Here is a 23,772-nt window from a genome sequence, read left to right as displayed (position 1 = left end):
TACTTATCCACTTCTCCGTTTAAGCGTCCTGGGGGGTCACTCCCATCACTCTTTTCCAGCAGTCACTGGACGGAATTTGTTTTCCACTTAACAAATAAGCGTTTGAGACCTGTCTTCTCTCACGACCGCTCAGCAACACCGCATCGACCAGTACCGCCAACCGCAGCAGAAAGCAGATCGGGCGTCTTCCCTCACAACGCCCCGCTCTGCTCAGTATCTCCCATCTTCCGGCCAAGAAAAAAAACCCGCGAGACGCGGCGTGCCTCCGTGCGCCGTCCCACGTCATCCTACATCCGGATTCCCAGGCTTATAAAAATCTTATTGTATTAAAGGGAACACATTTTTTCATCTTTTATGATCACTCTGCTACCCTTTGAGAGTGTATGTTTGCCATCCTTTGGGTATATACAGCATCTCACAAAAATGAGTTCAACCCTCACATTTTTGTAAATATTTTTTTATATTTTTTTTATGTGACAACACTGAAGAAATGACACTATGCTACAATGTAAAGTAGTAAGTGTACAACCTGTATAACAGTGTACATTTGCTGTCCCCTCAAAATAACAACACACAGCCATTAATGTCTAAACTGTTGGCAACAAAAGTGAGTACACCCCTAAGTGGAAATGTCCAAATTGGACCCAAAGTGTCAATATTTTGGGTGGCCACCATTAATTTCCAGCACTGCCTTAACCCTCATGGGCATGGAGTTCACCAGAGACATGCTTGTCCAGTCCATCACCTTTACCTTCTTTAGCAAGGCAGTGGTCATCTTGGAGGTGTGTTTGGGGTCGTTCTCATGTTGAAATACTGCCCTGCGGCCCAGTCTCCGAAGGGATGGGATCATGCTCTGCTTCAGTATGTCACAGTACATGTTAGCATTCAAGGTTCCCTCAATGAACTGTAGCTCCCCAGTGCCGGCAGCACTCATGCAGGCCCAGACCATGACACTCCCACCACCATGGTTGACTGTAGGCAAGACATACTTGTCTTTGTACTCCTTACCTGGTTGCCGCCACAGACGCTTAACACCATCTGAACCAGTTTTTCTTGGTCTCATTGCACCACAGGACATGGTTCCAGTAATCCATGTCCTTAATCTGCTTGTCTTCAGCAAACTGTTTGCAGATTTTCTTGTGCATCATCTTTAGAAGAGGATTCCTTGTTGGACGACAGCCATGCAGACTAATTTGATGCAGTGTCCAGCGTATGGTCTGAGCACTGACAGGCTGACCCCCACCCCATCAACCTCTGCAGCAATGCTGGCAGCACTCATATGTCTATTTCCCAAAGACAACCTCTGGATATGACGCTGAGCACGTGCACTCAACTTCTTTGGTCAACCATGGCGAGGCCTGTTCTGAGTGGAACCTGTCCTGTGAAACGGCTGTATGGTCTTGCCCACTGTACTGCAGCTCATTTTCCGGGTCTTGGCTATCTTCTTATAGCCTAGGCCAGCTTTATGTAGAGCAACAATTCTTTTTTTCGAATCCTCAGAGAGTTCTTTGCCATGAGGTGCCATGTTGAACTTCCAGTGACCAGTATGAGAGAGTGTGAGAGCGATAACACCAAAATTAACACACCGGCTCCCTATTCACACCTGAGACCTTTTAACTCTAACGAGTCGCATGACATCGGGGAGAGAAAATGGCTAATTGGGCCCAATTTGGACATTTCCACTTAGGGGTGTACTCACTTTTGTTGTCAGTGGTTTAGACATTAATGGCTGTGTGTTGAGTTATTTTGAAGGGATAGCAAATTTACACTGTTATACAGGCTGTACACTTACTACTGTAATTTATTCAGTGTTGTCACATGAAAAGATAATAAAATATTTACAAAAAGGTGAGGGTGTACTCACTTTTGTGAGATAGTGTATATATATGAAATCTTAATATCACTTATTCACACAGTTTTATGTGGAATATTTCACTTATATTATTTGATATTATACACTTGGGTGCAGTGAATTTTGGTTCACCTGTGATTTTTGATTTGTTCTGTGACGAACGCACCTTAACCTGGACGTTTGCCGCAAACACCTGGAGGAGTGTGGAAGCTAGCCTCCTGCCCATTTCCCTGGTTTATTTTTAGGGTTCCTATACGTGTAGGATGTATGTTTTATGAAAGCACCTTTGTCACTGGGATTTAAAGAGGCCTGCTTGACAGGCCCCTTGCCCTGTGACTATGGCCCCTGGGATGTATGGCCCTTTAAAAACTTTAATTGGGCATATTGGATTGTAAAATACTGTTTCTGCCCCTTTAAATTATATTGGATATTCTGCACCTCTGAAATGGTACTTCAGATACAGCCGAAGTAGCCGCCATTTGACAAATGAACACGTGGCGGCAGCCATTTTTTAATTCAGTCGAATGCGTTCAGCGGGGTTTGGTCGTCGAGTTCATGGAACTCAAATCGAACATGCGACGGCATGAACACCGCTGAAACTTTACCTTCTCTAGATTTCAACGCTTCGACTGGAGCCGAACGCCGTTCGACAATTCGAACGGCACTTTATCATTGACTGTTTGCACGAACGGTTGCCGTTCGTCTATTTGAACTGACTTTAACATTGGAAATAGACCGGCCGCACAGCCAAATTCTGTGGAACTGTTTTGGGCAGGAAATCCTGTGTGCGGTCGGTCAAAAGAGGCTTCCACAAAACTTTAACCCCATGGCAATGTTATTCTGCTTGTGGGACCTGAGCGCTGTTCGGATATATTGAGCGCTTAGATCCAAGCTATCTGGGGATAGGTTAAATGTGGGGGTTCAGTTCTATGGAATATAAGTTCTGTATTTTAATGTGTTTTGTTGCAGTTGTAAACTCAGAGATATTTTCTGTACCTGGAGATAGTTGAGTTTACTACAGTTACTCAAGCCAATTATCTCCAGGATAGAAGGGAGGGATTTTACTGTGTATGTGGGAGTGTCAGACATTGTTGTATTGTTTTGATTAGTTTGTGTCCTTTGTGTGCCTGTGTACCATCAGGTCCAGGGGGTGTGCCTCTGGCCTGAGGAATTGTATAAATTGTGAGTGCTTGCTTCCATTAAACAAACCTTCATGAAGTCTTGGCTCATGTTTGGGGGATTAGAGAACTACACTCTGGGGATTGCTATAATCACTATACTCCCCAGAGTAGCAGCACTAGCTCTGGTAAGAGCTGTTCTTGTTCCTGCTCTCTGGATTTCAGAGAGGTTCACCCACTGGAAGCTGGAGCCCAGCCTTGGGTCCAGGGTGGGTGGAGGACGGCGAAACCCCAAACCAAGCTGCAGCAGTTCGTGGGATTGGCGGTGGTTGTGGTGTCGAGTGTGGTGCTGATGGTCCTTGGTGAGCACTAGGAGCATTGTTTGACGGAGGCACCCAGGCGGTCCGTCACAATCTGTAACTCTAGTGCCTGGGGGATAGTTAGGTTAAGCAAATGTCTCTTTTGGAGATCATAATGAAACACAAGTTTTTTTTTTTTGTTCTTCTTGAAAGCCAATGATCATTACCATTTCAAAGGACTTCCTGTCTGAGAGGCAAGCAAGACATATGGTGGATGTTAGAGTTGGTTTGTACAGAGCCCAGGCCACGTATGTGTGCCTTCTCACACCTTACAAAATAGCTCTGTTGGGGGTCGCCGCTTCAAAGAGGAACTTAAGTTGTAAGCTCTGGCCTTCCATGTAATCAATTAACCCCTTTTGATATATTTAAATGTGTTTGTGGGGTGTTTAGACCTATTGTAGATCTTTCTGTTCCTGAGCGATAATTAAATTAAAGAGGTATCCTAACGCAATTATCTCTCAGGTACAGAGGATATTGGGAGGGAAACTCCTGTAATGGTGTATGAGAGACCAGGACTGCCTTTCCAAAAGGGAATACAATACTTCTTTGCATAAAAGCCATGTGTAACCAAATAAACATATTATTCATGTTGTACCCTTCATCAAGTATAGGCTGATGTTTGGGTAACCAAGAGCTCTAATCACAGATTTACTTGGGAGTTGGGAGAATTACAACGGATATACTCGGTCGGAGTATAGGAGATCCATTACATGTTCTATAAGGGTGGAACTTTCTGTGATTAGTTTCACTTGTTAACAAGCTGCACTGTTTCTATATACTGCACATTTTGTTGTATTTGGTTCCTACAAAATCAGTTCCAGGAATAAAAGCAGTGCAGTAATACGTCAGTATTCAGGGGAATAAAAATGTGCACATTCACGAAGACGAGGAAGGAAATAATAGCTGCGACATGCACAGATGGAAAATAAATTTGCAGCAAGACATTTCTTGTTTCCTTCCAAATATCCTGTGACAAAGCCAAAACAAGGGATTTAGCAATCTTTTTCCAGGGACAAATGGATGCCTCCCAGTCTATAATCTGTTAGAAGAGTTCTTAAAAGGACCACTCTAGGCACCCAGACCACTACAGCTTAATGAAGTGGTCTGGGTGCCAGGTCCAGCTAGGGTTAACCCATTTTTTTATTAAACATAGCAGTTTCAGAGAAACTGCTATCTTTATAAATTGGTTAAGCCTTCCCCCTAATCCTCTAGCGGCTGTCTCATTGACAGCCGCTAGAGGCGCTTGCGTGATTCTCACTGTGAAAATCACAGTGAGAGCACGCAAGCGTCCATAGGAAAGCATTGATAATGCTTTCCTATGCGACCGGCTGAATGCGCGCGCAGCTCTTGCCGTGCGTGCGCATTCAGCCGAAGGGGCGGAACAGAGAAGGATCGGAGGCAGAGAGCTCCTCGCCCAGCGCTGGAAAAAGGTAAGTTTTACCCCTTTTCCCCTTTCCGGAGCCGGGCGGGAGGGGGACCCTGAGGGTGGGGGCACCCTCAGGGCACTATAGTGGTCCTTTAAATGCTTAATATTCCAAAAAGTCTAGGTTTTAACATGAGTTATCAGTGGAGATATGATATTTCATTCCTTCTGAAATGATGTGCTCTAAAGTTGTATTCAGCAATCTATGGCACGGATGAATTCTGTACTCCCTGGATGGTACAGATGTGGTAGTGCCACCAAGACAGTGCACTACGGAAACCAGGACTGCCTTTCCAAAAGGGAATACAATACTTCTTTAACTCTCTGTATTATCATAAAAAGAGTCTTTTCCTCTGTATTCAAGGTACCTGCGCACTTAACTGGTCTTAGATGGGCTCCACACCCCAGTAAGATTGAATCTTGTTATTCAGGTAAAAAACAAGCTGAAGAAGTCATGTTCCTGGATGCCAATATTAAATCTAATTTTAAAACACACACAAGCAGTTTTTGTACTGGTGGCCAATATTAGCTATTCATATGAAGTGGGACAACCTCTGTTCCAAGTTTCCACCGTCCCATTCGTGGATTCCTCCAACCCAGTTGAATCTCAAACGGCTACGGAGTTTAGGAGTTTGATTCAGATTACATTTTTTCTTATAAAAAGAAATGCTTAAATCTTCTAAATGCCTGCGGAGTGAAGTCATCGGTTCCAAAGAAATCAGATGTACAGTATTTTTTTTTCTATTGCAGAAGCCCAACTAATTGTCTTGAGATTCTTCTTTTAGATCGGTTTCCAAAAAAATCCATTACAGGTTTTTGCAACAATGCCAACTGGAAAACAGCCAATTTATCCAGAAATACATGCTCCTCTGTGAATTCCACACAGCTCAGTAAAATGTATTCTCCACGTTCAGAATTCAAATTCTAGTGTAATCTGGGTTTCTGCGGAACAACGGGTTGTCAGGGATTGAGCATCTTGAAAAGATTTTCTACTTCACAAAATTATTAATGTATAAATATATTGCTGAAACTTATTGAAAAAAAAAAAAAAAAAGCCAGTTTTTGAGAACTGGATTTTATCATTTCAGGCACAGATGGTTAGCCTGCCTGGTAGACAGGTGTTTATTACTTTCAGATAAATTCCCTTTATGTACTCCAGAAGGACCGGTGGATTGTTTTAATGTTTTAGGATATCCTAGAAGATGGATTGGATTACTCCTAAACCCACATTCTTAACATTCTCTCACCTCTTTCATGCTACAAATTCAGTTGGCTTTCTTACCAGCCCCTGTTCTTGACACGTCTGTCTTGTTTACCTGCAGATTTACTGTGTATGATCCAGAGGGGTTTATTCCGTAAATGCTAAATGTAGTACATTGAAATCCAAATTGCAAAATGTAAGCAAAAAAAATGATAGTGACTATAGCATTTTCTAATGGATTTGTATTTCCAGATAAACTAATTTTGCCTCAAAATGTGCAATTCAGATTTCAATGTGCTACAATCTGGTGTAAATGTTTGTCGCATACAGAGTTTGTTTTGGCTACAGATGGCACCGTTTCTTTAAATCCTGTATGGAAAGTGTTAGGCAAAGGAGGCTTCTAACAGTGCAAGATCTGCTGTGCTGGCTAGCACTTCACTGGTCCATGCTTGTATGGGAGCAGTGGGGGAATTTAATAATGTTTGGTGAGTTCAGGAAGCTTTTATGAAAGTCAATCTCTCCGATGGTGAGCTGAACTGCTCATAATGCATTTCTCATCTAGCCTGACATTCCAATTAATTATGTCTCCAAATTGTAAACACTACGTTAAGCAGCTGCACAGGAAAGCAAGTAAAACAAAACCGGGACTCTCAAATGTTAGGTCTCTGCTTTGGTAGTCAGAGGCCAAATACAAACCAAAATAAAGTGAGGTTTAGCCCTTATTTCTAAAAACATCTTTAAAAAGGTGATACAATAGTGATATCACTTATATTGTTATCCAATTTTTCCAGTATATACATTTTGTACCAATATACAAATATTATAAAAAAAAACAAAAAAAAAAAAACATTATTTATATTAATCACATAATACACACACCAATCAAGCCATAAGACTTGCTTTTCCCACAGAAATCTCACTTTGACAGTGCTCTCACTACTGCAAGGGATTCTGGGTAGGCATATGCAAATGAGCTCAACAAAGAACCACATTTTTGCCTTATAATTCCACTTTATACAAGGATTCATTGGAGTATGTGTCTGCTGTATACAACAGCTTTGAAACACAACTCAGGAAGAGAAGCAAAGCCAGTGAACCACTCATGGACAGCCGTTTCGTTGTTAATGCAAATCATCAGCATGAGGTTGGTTACTGGCTTGCTACGGAGGCTTGGCGTTATAACGATATATATTTTTTTATTATCTATATAGTATTATTTCTAGTGTTTTGCCAAACAGCTTCCCCAGTCTGGTAGAGCTTCCCTGTCTTTTAAAAAAAAAAATTATCTGATCAAATAAAGCCTGTTTGAATTACTTAAAAGCAGCCTGGTCACTTCATTGCCCCGGCAATATGCCAGGTATTTTTAGAGAGGAGCTGTGAACCTTATTCACACAGTATCTGAGCACTTAAGTCGATCATAGGGGCTCTTATCAAGTGAGTCATTTCTTTATTTAATACTGCTTGCGTATATCAGTATTATGCTATGTTTTGTCTATTTCCTTCTGAGATAATGTGGTGAAAAGGAGATCTTCTTGGAGTTTAAACTGAGCTGAGAACAGAGGTTGCCTAAACGGACCCAGAAATGTATCAAGCCAGAACAGGCTTATGAGGTCAGGCTTTTTTTTGGCAATATTTGCATTACAGTAATATTGACAATGGTTACTGTAATGGGTTTACCCAAATCTTATATTTTTAAAACCACAAAGTCAATTATTATGAGTGCTCTTGTTCCTCTTACATAATGTGTGTGCATATATATATATATATATAAAATCATATAAACACATACACATCATGATTTTATATAAATATTTAAAAAAATAAAAAAATTAAAGTGAACCTTACTCATTATTTTGGTGTAAGAAGAATGGACAGGTTCCAGATGTTAATCTGCTCAAAAGCAATGTGGGGTTTCACCCAAAACACTCATAACACCATAATCCCTACAATGAGCTGTAGTGTTTATGGTTCTTAGAGAGACCCCTTAAAAAAATTAAAAATAAAATAAAGGTTCTGCCTAAAGGTTTTATTGCATAACTTTACTAATCAATATAGTTTATATGGGTAAGGATCGTTTTCACTGATGTGAAACATTAAGCACTGGAACACAAACCAAAATTGATCAGATGTACATGTTGGTTTTCTTCCAATTTAACAATGAATTTTTATAGTTTATTGTTCTGTTAAAATTTAGAATACCAGGGCCAGAAACATTCCGTGCCTTCAAAGTTTTAATTCTGTACTAGGTTCAAAGGAACACAAGCAAATATTAGCGATAAAGCATGTCACTACGGTAGAGATTAGCGAGACCCTGAATTATATTGCAAACCAGACTTCGTGTAGAGAAACTAAACACCTGAGGAGTCACAGACCACTGCATAGAAATAATGTACCAAGTAAAAACTCCCATATAAAATTCAGAAGAACTAGAAAAGCAGCCATTTAATCCATTTGCTCACCTACTATAAATACAAAGTATGTAATTACCTCATCCAATGACATCTTGTCTGGTACTTTTGCCGCAACAGACACAAAACGCGATGGTTCTATTGGAGGACCTTTCACTGTGAATAGAATTAGACACTGTAATGTGCCAACCCACTACGAGTGTAATATACGAGGTCAGGTTTTTCAAAACTTTTTCTTTTTTTTATATTATCAGGGTACAGATCGTATGGTCTTAACTGTGGCTAGCATTATACTCGCAAATGATTGGGGTTAAACAAATGCCGGTGGCTTCTACTGCTGGTGGTAAACTCACCCATAATCTCCAGCTTTGTATGTAGGAAGTTGTCTGCCTCATCAATAAGAGAGCCGTGAGAACGCAGAGGAACAGGGAGATATCCATACGCCTCTTTATTACACAGGAACATCTGCACATCTGGAGATAGACATTAACATTATACAAACAGTTGATAATCTTGCACTTTAAGAAACAGTCTAAATGTGAAGAATGCTATAGCTTATTGTAGTGCTAGGATGCTTTTTCGGCAAGTCCTTCCCAGATAATGCAGAACTCCTTTACTTCTGAATTGAGGGTACAAAGTCATTAACATATTGGATGCCAGTGATACACTGCGAGCTGGTTGGTCCAACACTCCCAGCCTATCACTGCTATCAGTGTATAAGCACTGGACAAAATGAATACATTTATTAACAGGGGGGGGGGGGATGTGGCATTCAAAGACTCCATGCGTAATAACCACTAGAATAGATTGAGGTGGTTATAGTGTTTAAAATGTTCCTTTAAAAGGGACTCTCTGGGCACCATAACAACTTCATAAGAATGAAGTTGTTATGGTGTGAAGAGGTTTTGGGCACTGGCTTACCTGTAGGGGTACAAATCATCCTTTTCATTTCATGAATGGGGAACTATGGATAGGCTGACAGCATCAGCTGAAGCTCACAGCCCATCACCAGCACCCGGTTAGAGGCTTTATGGTTGAAGCCTCAGACTGGAAGGGAAGTAAAGGGGCAAATTGATCAGGCGTGGGATTGAAGACTTTGGGGTTAAACACAAATCCTTATCAATTTATGATGGATTGTCCAATCTCACCTGCTTGTCGGCAGGAGAAAGCAAATACTATGATGTCATCAAAAGCCCAAGTGTAGTCAGGATGAGGTGGATAGAAGTCTAGGTGACGGGAAGCTTCTTTACGCAGGTCAATCAGAAATGTGGAGTGAACCATAGGGACAGAAAAGCAACCACGACGTTCTCTGCGCCTGATTGGCATGTAAGCTGGAGTTCGTCGGTAATAACCCTATAGGAGAAGATTGGTTATGGCACATATCTCAAAAGATATCAATAATTATTTAATTCTGATGTGTACCGATTGTGATATGAAATTGCAAATAAAAAAAATATATAGTAATTTTTTTAATAAATAATTGAGATTTAGTTGGACAACACAACTTCTATTTCCAACGGTCCCCCCAGCTCTTTACAGGAAAGTTTTGCAACAAGTCTTGAACAAGCCGGCTTTAAAGATAATGTAGATTCCGCTCTAGCAAACAAACTTTGTGAACTCTCTAGAAGAGTCTTTGCTGAAATCAACGTATACTTCCAGATACAGAAAGGATTGTAAGAAAAAAAAAAAAAAAACAACACATATGCTTATTAAAAGTTCTTAATTACAAAACATCAAGAATAAGAAAATATGGTTGTGTCTCAGATATACTTTCAGTAGCAAAGTATACCAAAAAAAAAAAAAAAATTCAACATTTGAAACTAAACCTTACCTGGGTTGTCATCCCACACCAGAAATTTGAATATGCCGCTCTGGACTCCAGCATAGGCGCCACTACAGTCTTATTTTCAGCAATGAGCAGAGTTAGTGTGTTTGGATTTGTCAGCAAGTTGTCAGCATCCATAAACTATGGAATAAAATGGTCCAGTCCACTGAGTTAACACCAACAAACAAACACAGAATGGCACAACGATCGTTAATTTAACTCATATACAGAGCCAGTGATAAAATTAGGTTTACTTTGCTGCCCTTGCCATGCCAATGAAACTTAATACATTTTATCAGAAACACTATTACACAGTGTTTCAACTTCCCCTTAAGTAGAGATTGTAGCCGTATTAGTCCAGTGATGTAGATGTAAAAACCACAGATAAAATTTGTTTCTTGTAATACCTTTTTTATTGGACTAACAGAACAAGCTTTCGAGGGAATCTCCCTTTCTCAAGTCTAAAAGCATTTCTGAGCAAGACGACACATAGAATTCAAAGTTGAGTTGTGATACACGGGTTAAGGCAACAGGAGTGCAGATAAGACACAGGGTGTCACAGGGCACCATTCTCGCAGAGGGTCGCATTTATATCTTATTTACAACCCTATGCAAGAATGGTGCTATTTTCTATCAACCCTGTGTCTTATCTGCTCTCATGTCACTTTAACCCCAGTATCACAACTCAACTTTGAATTCTGTGTCGTCTTGCTCAGAAATGCTTTAGACTTGAGAAAGGGGAGGTTCTCCCGAAAGCTTGTCATTAAAAAAAATAAAAAAAAAAAAAAAAAAGGTATTACAAGACACAAATTGTATCCGTTTTATTTTTACACCTTGTTTTTTTAGTTATACATATAAACAAGCGGGGACAACTTGTTCTTATACAGAGCATGATCATTGTCAATAATTGCCACTACGTGGATAAAATATAGTTACATAGCTGAAAAGAGACTTGCGTCCATCAAGTTCCGCCTTCCTCACATATGTTTTTGCTGTTGATCCAAAAGAAGGCAAAAAACCTGTAGCGCTTCCAATTTTGCCACAAACTAGGAAAAAATCCCTTCTTGACCGCAGAATGGCAGTCAGATGTATCCCTGTATGTTGTGTTTTTGCAAGTATTTATCCAATTGCAGTTTAAACATCTGTAGTGACTGAAAAAAACACCTCTTGAGGCAGAGAATTCCATATCCTTATTGCTCTTACTGTAAAAAAAAAAACCCTTTTCTTTGCCTTAGATGAAATCTCCTTTCTTCCAGCATAAATGTGTGACCTTGTGTCCTATGTATAGCCCTGTTTATGAATAGATTTCCAGATAATGGTTTGTACTAGCCCCGAAAATATATATACACACATATATATATACACACAAACACACACACACACACACACTAAAAAAGGGAAATCAACCAAAATAAAAAGGTGGCCCAATAGAAGTTTCAGCAAATTTTCTACACAAATAAAATATTATGCTTAAGCAAAGATCAGCATTATATAAAAGCAGGTGGTCTTCAATTAAATGTAAAAAGAAAAAACAACCACTATATAACTTTCAAAGAAACCAAGAACCCCCTAATATGTTGCCTCACATCAACACCCAAAACAAGTGAATAAGCAAAAAAAGTAAAAGAAGGATCTAATAATAAGATAAAATATATAAAACCTTGTTTTCTATAGGTAAAGAGATCTTAAACAATGCTCGAGGTAGCCGGAATTTCTGGAAATAACCTGCATGTGGTATGTAACAGAGCTCCCTGTACCCCGGCAGGGTACCTCAGCCAAGGACCGCTTCCTAGCTGGTACAGGGGACAAACTGCAGCACTTCTGCCCACAGTCGCCTTGGCTTGACTGGGGTCCTGGAACCCCTCCCTCCTGGAGCCGAATGTGGAATTCGCTCTAGGCACTGAATGACACTCAGTCCTGGGAGCTCTAGTCCTTACAAGGACTTTTCCCATTGAATCCTCCACGCTGGAACAGTGATTAGCCCTTTCCCCTCCCAGTAACCAGACGACATAGTTCTGGGAGATAATTGAGTCAAGCACTGTATTAAACTCAGTTATCTCCAGGCACAGAAAACAAACATTTATACAAAACCCCAAAATACCTTTAAAACACACCAAATCTGATCAACTAATTTCACATTGGTTTTAATTGAAGACCAAAATAATGTAAGAGGGATCTAATCAATTTCAGATATACCCAAGGTTGGGTAAAAAGCCTGAATTTCTGCCAACTTTGCGAGTGCATTCCCTTTCCCATATTCTAGTTGTCTCATACTATATTATACCATGTGACAAACCCCCCTTCCCACGTGAATTTGCAACGAGCTCCTGGAGGAGCCTGCTTGCCAACCTCCTGCCCACAGGGAGACCTGTAAAAGACTACCAAACTTGACCGACCATTAGCACTGATTTCATGGAACGGTTTTGGGAATAGGACCATGTGCACGGTCGGTCAAAATGATGACTTCAATGAAAATTCAGAACTCCTGAACGGATCTGGGTGATTTTTGGATATGTTGGTCTCCCAGATTGGGGCTATCAGGGCATATGACTTCTCCATTGGTTTTAAAGGTACTTTCTGGGTTTTGTTGAAATGTATGTTTTTTTGTGCCTGGAGATAATGGAGTTTAGTACAATCTTTGACTCAATTATCTCCCAAGTACAGGGAAATGATTATCCTATTTATGTGGGAGTGTCCTGGACCTGAAAGCCAATGTACTTACAGTATGTATTTTGTCATAGTGCCCTCTCAGGTCCAGTGGGGAATGCCCCTGCAATATGTCACTGTAAACCCCGTGCAAGAGGACTTGCATAAAAAACGGCCAGTTGGCCTGAATAAATTAATTCCTGTTGTACCCTTCATCTAGTCTAGGCTGATATTTTGGTAGTCGTCTGACTTGCTTGGTGAATTTACTTGGATGCTGTACTTCTTCTGGAGAACATTCAAATCAACACCCGAAGTGCAAGCTATAATCACTCAGTCTCTAGCAGTTCAGGAGGAAAGGAACAAACAAGTATCTGAAATACCAGCGTTCGTTACATACTCCTCATTACACAAAAAAATCCAGATTTACAAAGACCTTTAAAAACTGTGAATGACACCTTTGCATTGGTTAGTGAAAATGTGATGCAATATGTCTTTCTCGCTATCTCACTGGGTGCTAAGCAGGGGGTACTACCTTCCTGCCATTGCAATTGTGCTACTCAGACATCTCACCCCTAACAGTGAGATCTTGCTAGGCTTTCACTAGACTGGGCAACGATTACTATTTGTTTTTAAGGGGCACGCACTTTTGAATACAGTCTCCACACATACCCCCCCCGGTACTAACCAGCAGACCACCACAGCCCCCTCTTTACAGGGGCATTACTCTGGTGGACGGCACGTATCGGACCGCTGTATGGAACCCCCTTCTGATACCTTCAGAGTGTATCAACACCCTATAGATCAGTGCGATCATAGCAACTATATGGTGCCGATCACAGTTCCCATGCTCGGGTATGCCACAAAGACAACCAGACGGCAATGATATAGTGTATAAACTAGCCACTCTAGCTATTAGCGGATTTTTTCTATGGTGTGCCGGACCGAGGTGCTCAAATCATTACTAACACCAGTAACTGACGAGAAGTTGCTGGGTTACGTTCTGGTCCATACATACCATACCGGGCACATAGCATCCGTGCTCAGGGACATATCTCCTTGATACCTCAAACAGTATCAACACTCTGCAGATTGGTGCGATCAGAGCAACTATATTGTGCAGATTATTGTCCCGACGCTCGGGTGTGCCACAGATAAAACTAGACGGCACAGATACATTGTATATATATTAGCCACTCCAGCTAGGATTGGAGCCCTCTGTATTCTATGGTGCACTGCACATATCTAACCTAGATGCTCAGATTAGTATTGACACGAGTAACTGACAATAAGTCACTCTGTTAATCTCGGGAATAAAGAGTAACTGGCAACAAGTTACTCTGCTGGGTAATTGGGATCACCGTTGACGGTGACGTGTGCCCCCGCTTTTTGTTTTATGTATATATATCTTTTGTCTTTTTCACTTCCCGTTTGTACATATTCCTCACTTAGTTCGATTAAGTTTGAGTCATTTGTCTCTACCTCAGTTATCCATCACTGGGGCAGCAATGACCGCTGATTCTGTTGTTATTATCAGTGCGTGTGTTGAGAATTAAACTAATAAAGGATTAATATTATTAACTAATTTCTGAGATTTTCTCCGATACTATACAGGGACAGTACTGTTCTCACATTTCTTTGTACTTACTTACTTAGGGTTATCCCCTCATCTGTCCCTCTGACTTATCTGACAACTACATAGGGCCTACCCACCCTTATTATGTGATGCAATATGTGCTGCAAACTAACACAGATCTACTTCAGCTGATTGAGGGTTTACCAATCATGTTCTTAAGAATCTTTCTTGGGCGTTACTCAGACACGAAGCTTGTAGTAATACTGATCTCTCCAAATGTTGTTTGGTCTCTTGGAGAGGTATGTTTAAAACCAGTAAGCAATAGTTTTTTTTCACCTAGTATTAATTCATCCTATAATCTTTCACATACCATGATGTAGTCTGCCCACATCTCACGCGCAGAGGTTAACGCAGCCTGTCGCAACTTCATGATGTACTCGTAGCGTCCATGGGACCAGTGCTTGGGACCTTCCTCATCCTGAAACCACCTAAGGAAACAGTAGAAACAGTCAGCCACTTGCAAGTCATGGCATCCACAATGAGGACCACTTGGTGAAGACATTTTATTTGATTTGTTTTTGACAATAGTCTTCTTTTCAAGTGATACACTGTCTTCCACACCCATTTGTTTACTTGGAGGAAAGTAAATAATACTAAAGAATTGCCTATTTCACATCAGATTGTTAGAGAAGAAAAAGTAGATGTAAATTTTACACACTAAGCGCCTGACCGGGAGATACCCCGAAACACTCTGGAACTGTTCATTAAAATCGGGACTGTGCCGAGATCCGGTCAATCTTTAAGTGGGTATCGCTCAGTCCCCGACCTCCAAATAGAGAGCTTTTTTGGACAGGGAGGGTGCTCAGCGACTAGCTCTTCAGGGATATACAGGGAGTGCAGAATTATTAGGCAAGTTGTATTTTTGAGGATTAATTTTATTATTGAACAACAACCATGTTCTCAATGAACCCAAAAAACTAATTAATATCAAAGCTGAATATTTTTGGAAGTAGTTTTTAGTTTGTTTTTAGTTTTAGCTATTTTAGGGGGATATCTGTGTGTGCAGGTGACTATTACTGTGCATAATTATTAGGCAACTTAACAAAAAACAAATATATACCCATTTCAATTATTTATTTTTACCAGTGAAACCAATATAACATCTCAACATTCACAAATATACATTTCTGACATTCAAAAACAAAACAAAAAGAAATCAGTGACCAATATAGCCACCTTTCTTTGCAAGGACACTCAAAAGCCTGCCATCCATGGATTCTGTCAGTGTTTTGATCTGTTCACCATCAACATTGCGTGCAGAAGCAACCACAGCCTCCCAGACACTGTTCAGAGAGGTGTACTGTTTTCCCTCCTTGTAAATCTCACATTTGATGATGGACCACAGGTTCTCAATGGGGTTCAGATCAGGTGAACAAGGAGGCCATGTCATTAGATTTTCTTCTTTTATACCCTTTCTTGCCAGCCACGCTGTGGAGTACTTGGACGCGTGTGATGGAGCATTGTCCTGCATGAAAATCATGTTTTTCTTGAAGGATCCAGACTTCTTCCTGTACCACTGCTTGAAGAAGGTGTCTTCCAGAAACTGGCAATAACTGGGAGTTGAGCTTGACTCCATCCTTAACCCGAAAAGGCCCCACAAGCTCATCTTTGATGATACCAGCCCAAACCAGTACTCCACCTCCACCTTGCTGGCGTCTGAGTCGGACTGGAGCTCTCTGCCCTTTACCAATCCAGCCACAGGCCCATCCATCTGGCCCATCAAGACTCACTCTCATTTCATCAGTCCATAAAACCTTAGAAAAATCAGTCTTGAGATATTTCTTGGCCCAGTCTTGACGTTTCAGCTTGTGTGTCTTGTTCAGTGGTGGTCGTCTTTCAGCCTTTCTTACCTTGGCCATGTCTCTGAGTATTGCACACCTTGTGCTTTTGGGCACTCCAGTGATGTTGCAGCTCTGAAATATGGCCAAACTGGTGGCAAGTGGCATCTTGGCAGCTGCACGCTTGACTTTTCTCCGTTCATGGGCAGTTATTTTGCGCCTTGGTTTTTCCACACGCTTCTTGCGACCCTGTTGACCATTTTGAATGAAACGCTTGATTGTTCGATGATCACGCTTCAGAAGCTTTGCAATTTTAAGAGTGCTGCATCCCTCTGCAAGATATCTCACTATTTTTGACTTTTCTGAGCCTGTCAAGTCCTTCTTTTGACCCATTTTGCCAAAGGAAAGGAAGTTGCCTAATAATTATGCACACCTGATATAGGGTGTTGATGTCATCACACCCCTTCTCATTACAGAGATGCACATCACCTATTATGCTTAATTGGTAGTAGGCTTTCGAGCCTATACAGCTTGGAGTAAGACAACATGCATAAAGAGGATGATGTGGTCAAAATACTCATTTGCCTAATAATTCTGCACTCCCTGTATTGTTTGGGTCCAATTCAGAGAAAGTCCCCTGGCACTGTTCCTCCATTCAGTGTTAAACCATGTTCGAGCAGTTTAACACTAAATAAGGGTTCCTTGCCACCAGTGAGAGATTAACTCTGACTGTAGATCAACCGGCTCTTGCTCAAGTTATCAAGCCTGATGGCTTTTTCCCCCAATCAAAGCATTTTGGAGCATGCATGGCTATTTTCACAACCTGCCACTTCAAATGGATTTCTAAAGCAGTGTCTGGAATCTGAATACTGTACATGCTAGCGTGGATGTAAAATAGAGTTATTGAACCTACTTAGTCTGAAGTCACTTAATTGTAGGGAATACTACACCATAAATAAAAGCATTTGATATTTGGCAGTGTTGCAAACTACATACAGATTGTTGACCTCTCTATTGCTCCCTAAATGAAGAGTTACTCACACCTAATCCAGAGACAAAAGGGTCACCTCGCCGCAGCTACAGATGATCCAAGCCCAATAGGATGCTTCTCATAGAAGAAAAGGGGGGCACAAAGCAATCAGGAAGAGTGTCCTCCCAGCTAGGAGGATGCAACATCGCACCTTTATAAAAGTGACGTTTTATTGACACCTTACATTTTGGAAAAAATATAGGGTCAAATCTTTACAAGACAATCTTTTTAAAAAGAACGAAAAAACTAAACCTGATTTTAAACAAAATTTTAATAAGATAAGATATCAATGATTGTGGGGGTGAACAGACGGAAGACAAGCTTTTCAGCAGTGTGGATCAAGGACAGTATGGGGGTTTACATTAGTTGCAATATTCAAGACAGGGCATAATGAGGACGTGAACAAGAACTTTGGTTCCATCTTGTGTCAGAAAATGTTACTTACAGGACTTTTATTATTTCCTAAATAAAGATTGGGAATGGGAGGAGAGAAAAAATCCATTCTAAGGGAATAAGCTTGCATGTGTTAATTGTTTGTTGCATTGTGGAGGTTTACAGTGATATTCGCTGTAGTGAGTGATGGTGGTGGTGGTGTGCGTGTCAGGGCAACATCCTAAGAATGGGGACATATGGAGGGAGGTTTGAGCTTTGGAGGGGGGTCATGGTAGCTTCACTACGTTACGTCACCTTGTGCTTATTTGGAGCACAGGGTGACCAGGAAACCCAGGCTGACCTGTCCAGACCAGACTTCCACCGAGTAATTAGTTGTGAGGGCTCCATGTTCCCGACCGGGACAAACTAGGAAACTCTGTGGAACTGCCAAGCAGATAGGAAATTTGACACAACCTTTGAAACTTTAATCTTATCCAGAGCGCTTCACAATTTATGCAAAAATAACATTGTTATTTGTACAAACAGGGGATAACTATTTAAACACACTCGAACACTGTTTTAATACCTTGGTTGTTCTTGCGGCCTCCACTCCACGTGATGGTATTGACTCTGCACGTTGATCAGCCATTCTCTCAGAATACTGCTTGTATTGTCCAAATTATGATCTGTAGCAACCCTGTTGGAAGCAAAGATATAAATAAAATTTGATACATTTCTGGTTTTGATCTAATTTTGATGAACTGGAATCTTCCCTTGAAGAGCACTCTTTTTCTTCCCATTATGTCACAAATGTATATGGGCGCGTGGCTACAGTGTGATGCCATACATGGTAAAATGGGTACCATTGATTTCAGTGAAAATGATACTGTAGGCACACAGACCACTTCATCTCAATAAAGTGGTTTGCGTGTCGTACCCCTGTTGTTTTAACACTGCCGTTCTGCTATCAAAGCAATGTTTACATGGCAGGGTTAAAATGCCTCGAGGCGGCGACAATGCAAAACTCTGCTATTCCAATTTGCAAAAACCCTTGATGGTGACATTGCCACTGGTGGTCTGGTGGCCGGAATCATCTTTTTTCGGTGGGTCCTCCTCAGCTCCTGGCACTTCAGCGCATGCTTGCAAGTACGGAGGTTTCTGAAGGACCTGAAAGATACTCTATAGCTAAAGCCAATTCCCTGCAGCCATCACTGGTGACTACTGGGGGGATTGACACTTCTAGACGGCATTAGCTCCACCCAGTGTAAAAAAAAATAATAAACAAATTTATATATACACACACACGTATATATGTGTAGGAAATATCAGTGAAAGAGTATATCTTTATGAAATACTAATTTTTCAGGGGGGTGGCAGTGCTGCTTTTAAATCGTCACAGCGGAAAAGTGTGTGTGGGGGGGGGAGGGGAGTTCGTATTCCTAATGATATATAGTGCTCCATTAAAAAAAAAAAAAAAAAAAAAAGTATAAAAACAACTTTAGAGATTAATGAAGTTTAGGCATATAGATCGTGCCCCTATAGTCTCTGCCATTTAGGAGTTAAATCACTTTTGTTTCGGCTTCTGCAACTCTAGCCACACCTCCCCTGGCTGTCAATCACATAGACTACATGGAAACAATGTAGTCATTTCATTATTAGACTTCCTATAAAAGTTTTCATCTAATTCTCTGTAAATTTAATTTTCATCACACACAGGAGGCACCTGCAGGGTCTAGAAGGCGATTAACAGAGCAGGAGATACATTCTTGGTTAAAAAGACTGTGCAATAAAAGGAAGTTAAAACATTAGTTCTCTCTTCCCATGAAGTTTTTAGAAAGGCTGTAAGCAGTAACATGCAGGGAAGTGTGACTAGGGCTACATAAACAAAGTTATTTAACTCAAAAACGGCAGAGAACTGAGCAGTAAGACTGCGGAGGCATGATTCATACTCCAAAACTGCTTCATTTACCCAAAGTTGTTTAGGTGCCTAGTGTCTCTTCTGTCTTCAAATTTCAGAACTCAAAATTGCCATTGTAGCGGAGGGCAATATTAAAATCCCCGATATCCGCTGGTTCCACAGGTACATCCACAGTCAGCGCTGAAAAGTAAGGCAAGTTCCCAAATCCTCCCAATAACCGGACGAAACACAGTCTGGGAGTCAACTAACTGGCTTTATTCACAGCTGGCATATTTATACAGTTCCCCATGCAAGGGGTTTCCATACAGTAAATCCAGGGGATTTCTCCCATCATGCAATGTAATTTTCCCAACAGGCTGTGCTGCACGAGAAGGATACTTCCACTAAAATGGACGATTAAGTGGATTATCCCCTCGTGCAGCAGAACTGACAATCTGTATTAAAAAAAGGTTTTCACATTTTATTCGGTAGATTTAAATGACCGAACGTTCGGCAGGTAGCTGGGACCTGAGCGCATCTTTTGGGAGAATACCGCTCAGCTCCCAGCTGAACTGACCGAACGCTGCATAAAATACACTTAACCATCGAGTTCGGTTTAAAACTACCGAACGCCGATGGGGAACACAATGCGATGAGAGCGGAACTCCCGAACGCTCGGGAAGTCCAGCGGTGTTCGTATCATTGAGTAGCCGTTTCCAGTACCAGGCGCTCGATGACCGAACACCGCTGGAGAGACAAAGGATCCAAGATGGCCGACCGCCGCACCTAGGAGAGCCTTTAATTACCGATAGCAGTCGTGTGGCGCTCGTTAACCGATTGCAACATTGTTGCAAAGTGTGTGGTCCACCTGGGGAGCCCGTGTTCGGTTGGCGAACGGCCCGGAGGGCCGCAATTCGTCAAACGAAGGGTTTGCATGCTGGTAGCTTAGGGCTGCCAGCATGCGAACGGTGCTATACAATACACACATAATATAGAAGATACAGTCCCCCCTTACATCCTATGGACAACCTCTACGTATCATAGTCCAGAAGTGGCTAGGTTTGCCACAGCCATATTGACGTATCTTACAATAACTGAAAACGGAGAATGGACGAAATGCTTTGTGATTCTAAGTTCTCCCAGTGGTGCCAAATATACATTGGGGGGAAAAAAAGTGAGAATTGAAGGCTAGAAGATGGGTACGAAATTTTGTAGCTGATTTTATTCACATATCAAGTAAGAAGTGATAAACAGGGGAGGGGGGGCAATTTTTTTTATTTTTTAAATAAAATATATATATATATATATATATATATATATTTCTAGTAATTTTTTTAATAAATACAGAATTTTGTACTGCTCTCCCCCTAATAGTTATTTTTTTCTTACTTGAATCTGTGAACCAAATGGCAGGAAAAATAACCTAATAGTGTACTGCCCCAGTGTCCAATTCCATTTTTTCTTTCTTTCTTAAAACGATTACATGGGTGAAATTCACCGAAAAGCCACCTGCCAAATTACAGTCCACCCAAACCAAATTTTTTTTAGGACAAATTGATTCGGTGAACAAAAATGTTTACCCGTGCACAAGTCTATGTAGCTCTGTGTACAACTGTAACGGAGCTCCCTGTACCCCTGGCTGGGTACCACGGCCAAGGACTGCTTCCGAGCTGGAACTGGGGACAAACCGCAGCACTTCTGCCCACAGAAGCTTGACTGGGGTCCTGGAACCGCTCCCTGCTGGAGGAGATTGGGGAATTCGCTCTAGACACTCCCAGGCACTGGACGACACTCATTCCTGGGAACTGCAGTCCTTACAAGGACAAGGGGGTAAAGTATAGCTGATTAAGGCAGCTTCAAGAAAAATATGTAATTTAATCTATATGTTGTGCTAGAAAATAATCCAGTAAAAATATGTAGATAAAATGCAGAAAAAGTACCCAAGTACCTTACAACTCTTGAGTATGTCCAATAAAACAAGATGTTCATTAGAACGCACTAATGTTCCATTTACAGTTCCATAACGTTCTTCACACACAAAATGCTACCACATCACTCACTTCAAAGGTTACTCCAAGCACCATGACCACTTCAGTGATTTGAAGTGGTCATGGTTCCTGGAGTCTGCATGCGCAGTATTTCAGTACAAAATGCAACACATACGGATTTTAGTCCATTTGTAACCTCTGGTAGAGCCATGAGCTAAGAACTAGAGTTGCAGGCTGGCTAATGTCAATTTGTGTTCTGCTAATGCTAATGAATGGCCAGGCCATAGGGGGCACTTGGCACCCAGCAGGGATCCAGGTAACGGTTGCAAAATGGTTCGATCCATTAACAGGAAATGGCGCCAGGTACTTCTAGCATCTTAACCACAACAGCGGACTGTAGCGTTTAGGATGTTTGGAGTAGTCCTTTAGACAGGGAACAAATCTGTTAGCTCATACGGCAGACCCTACCTTGTGTAGATCGAATAATATACTTACCTTAAAGTGGCACTGTCAGTTCTTATTGCACAATAAAATAAATCTATATGAACAATTCATATTTGCACTGGAGTTTTTACTGAAATTCCAAATATTCATTTAAGACAATATAGTGGCTATTCTGTCTTATTTTCACAGAGATTTAAAGGCAAAATAAGGAGCTCTAATTAGCATTTGCTTGCTGTATCTTGTCATTTCCCTTCAGCCATCACTTAAGACAGATGAGACAGCAACAGGCATTTCATGTTTGAGAAAAGGATCTACAGGGACTCCGGTAAACAAAAGGTGATAAAGCCCCTGTTAGCCATACTAACAGGGGCTTTATTAATATTTAATTAATAGCAAAGTAAATTTATTAAATTAGACTCTTTACAATGTCAGTAGGGTCATTACTGGACTGGAGGGAAGGCAATGCAAATATGGAAAGTTATTTACTGTGGGCAGTTCTGAGTATGAAGGGTCTCTTTCAACCATTGTGGACTAGATTAGAGTAGTGGAAGTGAGGCAAATCCTTGCCAGGCACATCATTCACGTGACACAAAAAAGTGAATTACAGACTCTTGATCCCAAGAATGTGCCTTTTGAACGGACCAAAGAACTTTCATAGCTTTTATCAATGTGAAGAAATCACTCCTAATCAAAGTAGAATTAAATGTTAGCATTAACCATTTGCTAGCCTTAGCAATAATGATCAAAAATCAGTGATCTAATAAAAAAAAAGTTATAGAATTATTATTGGACTCCTTATTTAGGCAATATAAACACATACATAGAATTGCTCCCAGGAATCCTACCATGTTTTAATATTCGTTCCAGAACACAATAACCGGTAGTTTTAGAACAGAACGTATTGATGACGTTTAACAGAAAGATTCCAAAAAAAGTAATTAAGCTTAGTTCTATGCACTAGCAGAGTGGTTGTGGAACTCCATAACCCAGGGGAAAAACCACAGCAACTCAGGCTGGAGAGAGCAGAACATACACGATCCATAGAATACATTACACATGACACATACATGATGTTATATGTGTAAAGAGCCATCAAGCCACATCTGCCCTGTACATATTTACTACCTTACCCCCTCCTCTGTCCCCCACATGGGGTGAAGTTTACACAAGTTAGAAAACTGAGTTTCCCTGAATGGATGGTGTGTATGGACTATGTCCACGTGGGTAGCTCTGAGTCCCATCCAGCCCTGCTGACAGACAGACAGACAGACAGCTCACCATAGAGAGATCCTGTCCTTAGGGTATCTCAGTCGGTCTATGGTGCCCAGCACTTCGGGCAGGGACTCCTGGGAGTTCCTGGCTAGCAGGGCAAGCAGCACAGTGGGCGGCCTGAGAGGGGACTCCGGGTTCCATCTCTCCTCCGGGAAGTAGCCCTGTCCGATTGCCGGTAGGAGGAGGGCCAGCAGCCCCGGGAGCAGCCAAGCTCGGGACATAGCGGCGACTCAGGTCACTTTCCGTCCGCCGACATAAATTCTGTAGCCGTAGGCGCTGTTTAAAGGGGAGGTGGCCGCGCTGTAAGAGTTGAAGAATCTTGATTGGCAGCATGAAGGGACTTCGCCTTTAAGGCAGTGTATATTTGTCAGCCGACGCCACGGTTTTAAAGGCGAGGCTTCCAGACAGCTGGGACCTCTTAAAGGGAAAGGCGCACTGCCAACTCAGGGGTCGTAATGCGTGGAAAACAAGCGCAGTGGTACTGAATGAGATTCACTATACAGATAAGTAGGTGGGGACCAAGCAG

The 23,772-nt window shown here is 41.4% G+C and overlaps 1 protein-coding gene across 1 annotated transcript in view; it reads right to left on the bottom strand.

The window, feature by feature from the left end:
* COLGALT1 (collagen beta(1-O)galactosyltransferase 1) overlaps positions 1 to 23,570 on the bottom strand; it is a 66,553-nt gene extending 42,983 nt beyond the window's left edge. Inside the window, exons 1-7 of the mRNA XM_063449216.1 lie at positions 23,253 to 23,570; positions 18,232 to 18,342; positions 14,776 to 14,893; positions 10,193 to 10,327; positions 9,510 to 9,714; positions 8,715 to 8,834; positions 8,441 to 8,517 (exon numbers count right to left, since the gene is read on the bottom strand). Of these exons, the coding sequence (XP_063305286.1) occupies positions 8,441 to 8,517; positions 8,715 to 8,834; positions 9,510 to 9,714; positions 10,193 to 10,327; positions 14,776 to 14,893; positions 18,232 to 18,342; positions 23,253 to 23,467 (981 nt within the window). The 5' untranslated portion in view covers positions 23,468 to 23,570. The remainder of the gene's footprint in view (positions 1 to 8,440; positions 8,518 to 8,714; positions 8,835 to 9,509; positions 9,715 to 10,192; positions 10,328 to 14,775; positions 14,894 to 18,231; positions 18,343 to 23,252) is intronic.
* Between the last annotated feature and the right edge of the window lie 202 nt (positions 23,571 to 23,772).

Source organism: Pelobates fuscus, chromosome 3 (assembly GCF_036172605.1).
Source record: "Pelobates fuscus isolate aPelFus1 chromosome 3, aPelFus1.pri, whole genome shotgun sequence".
NCBI classification, from domain to species: domain Eukaryota; kingdom Metazoa; phylum Chordata; class Amphibia; order Anura; family Pelobatidae; genus Pelobates; species Pelobates fuscus.
Note: the sequence above shows the minus strand (reverse complement) of the source record. Positions and strands in the feature narration are given on the sequence as shown.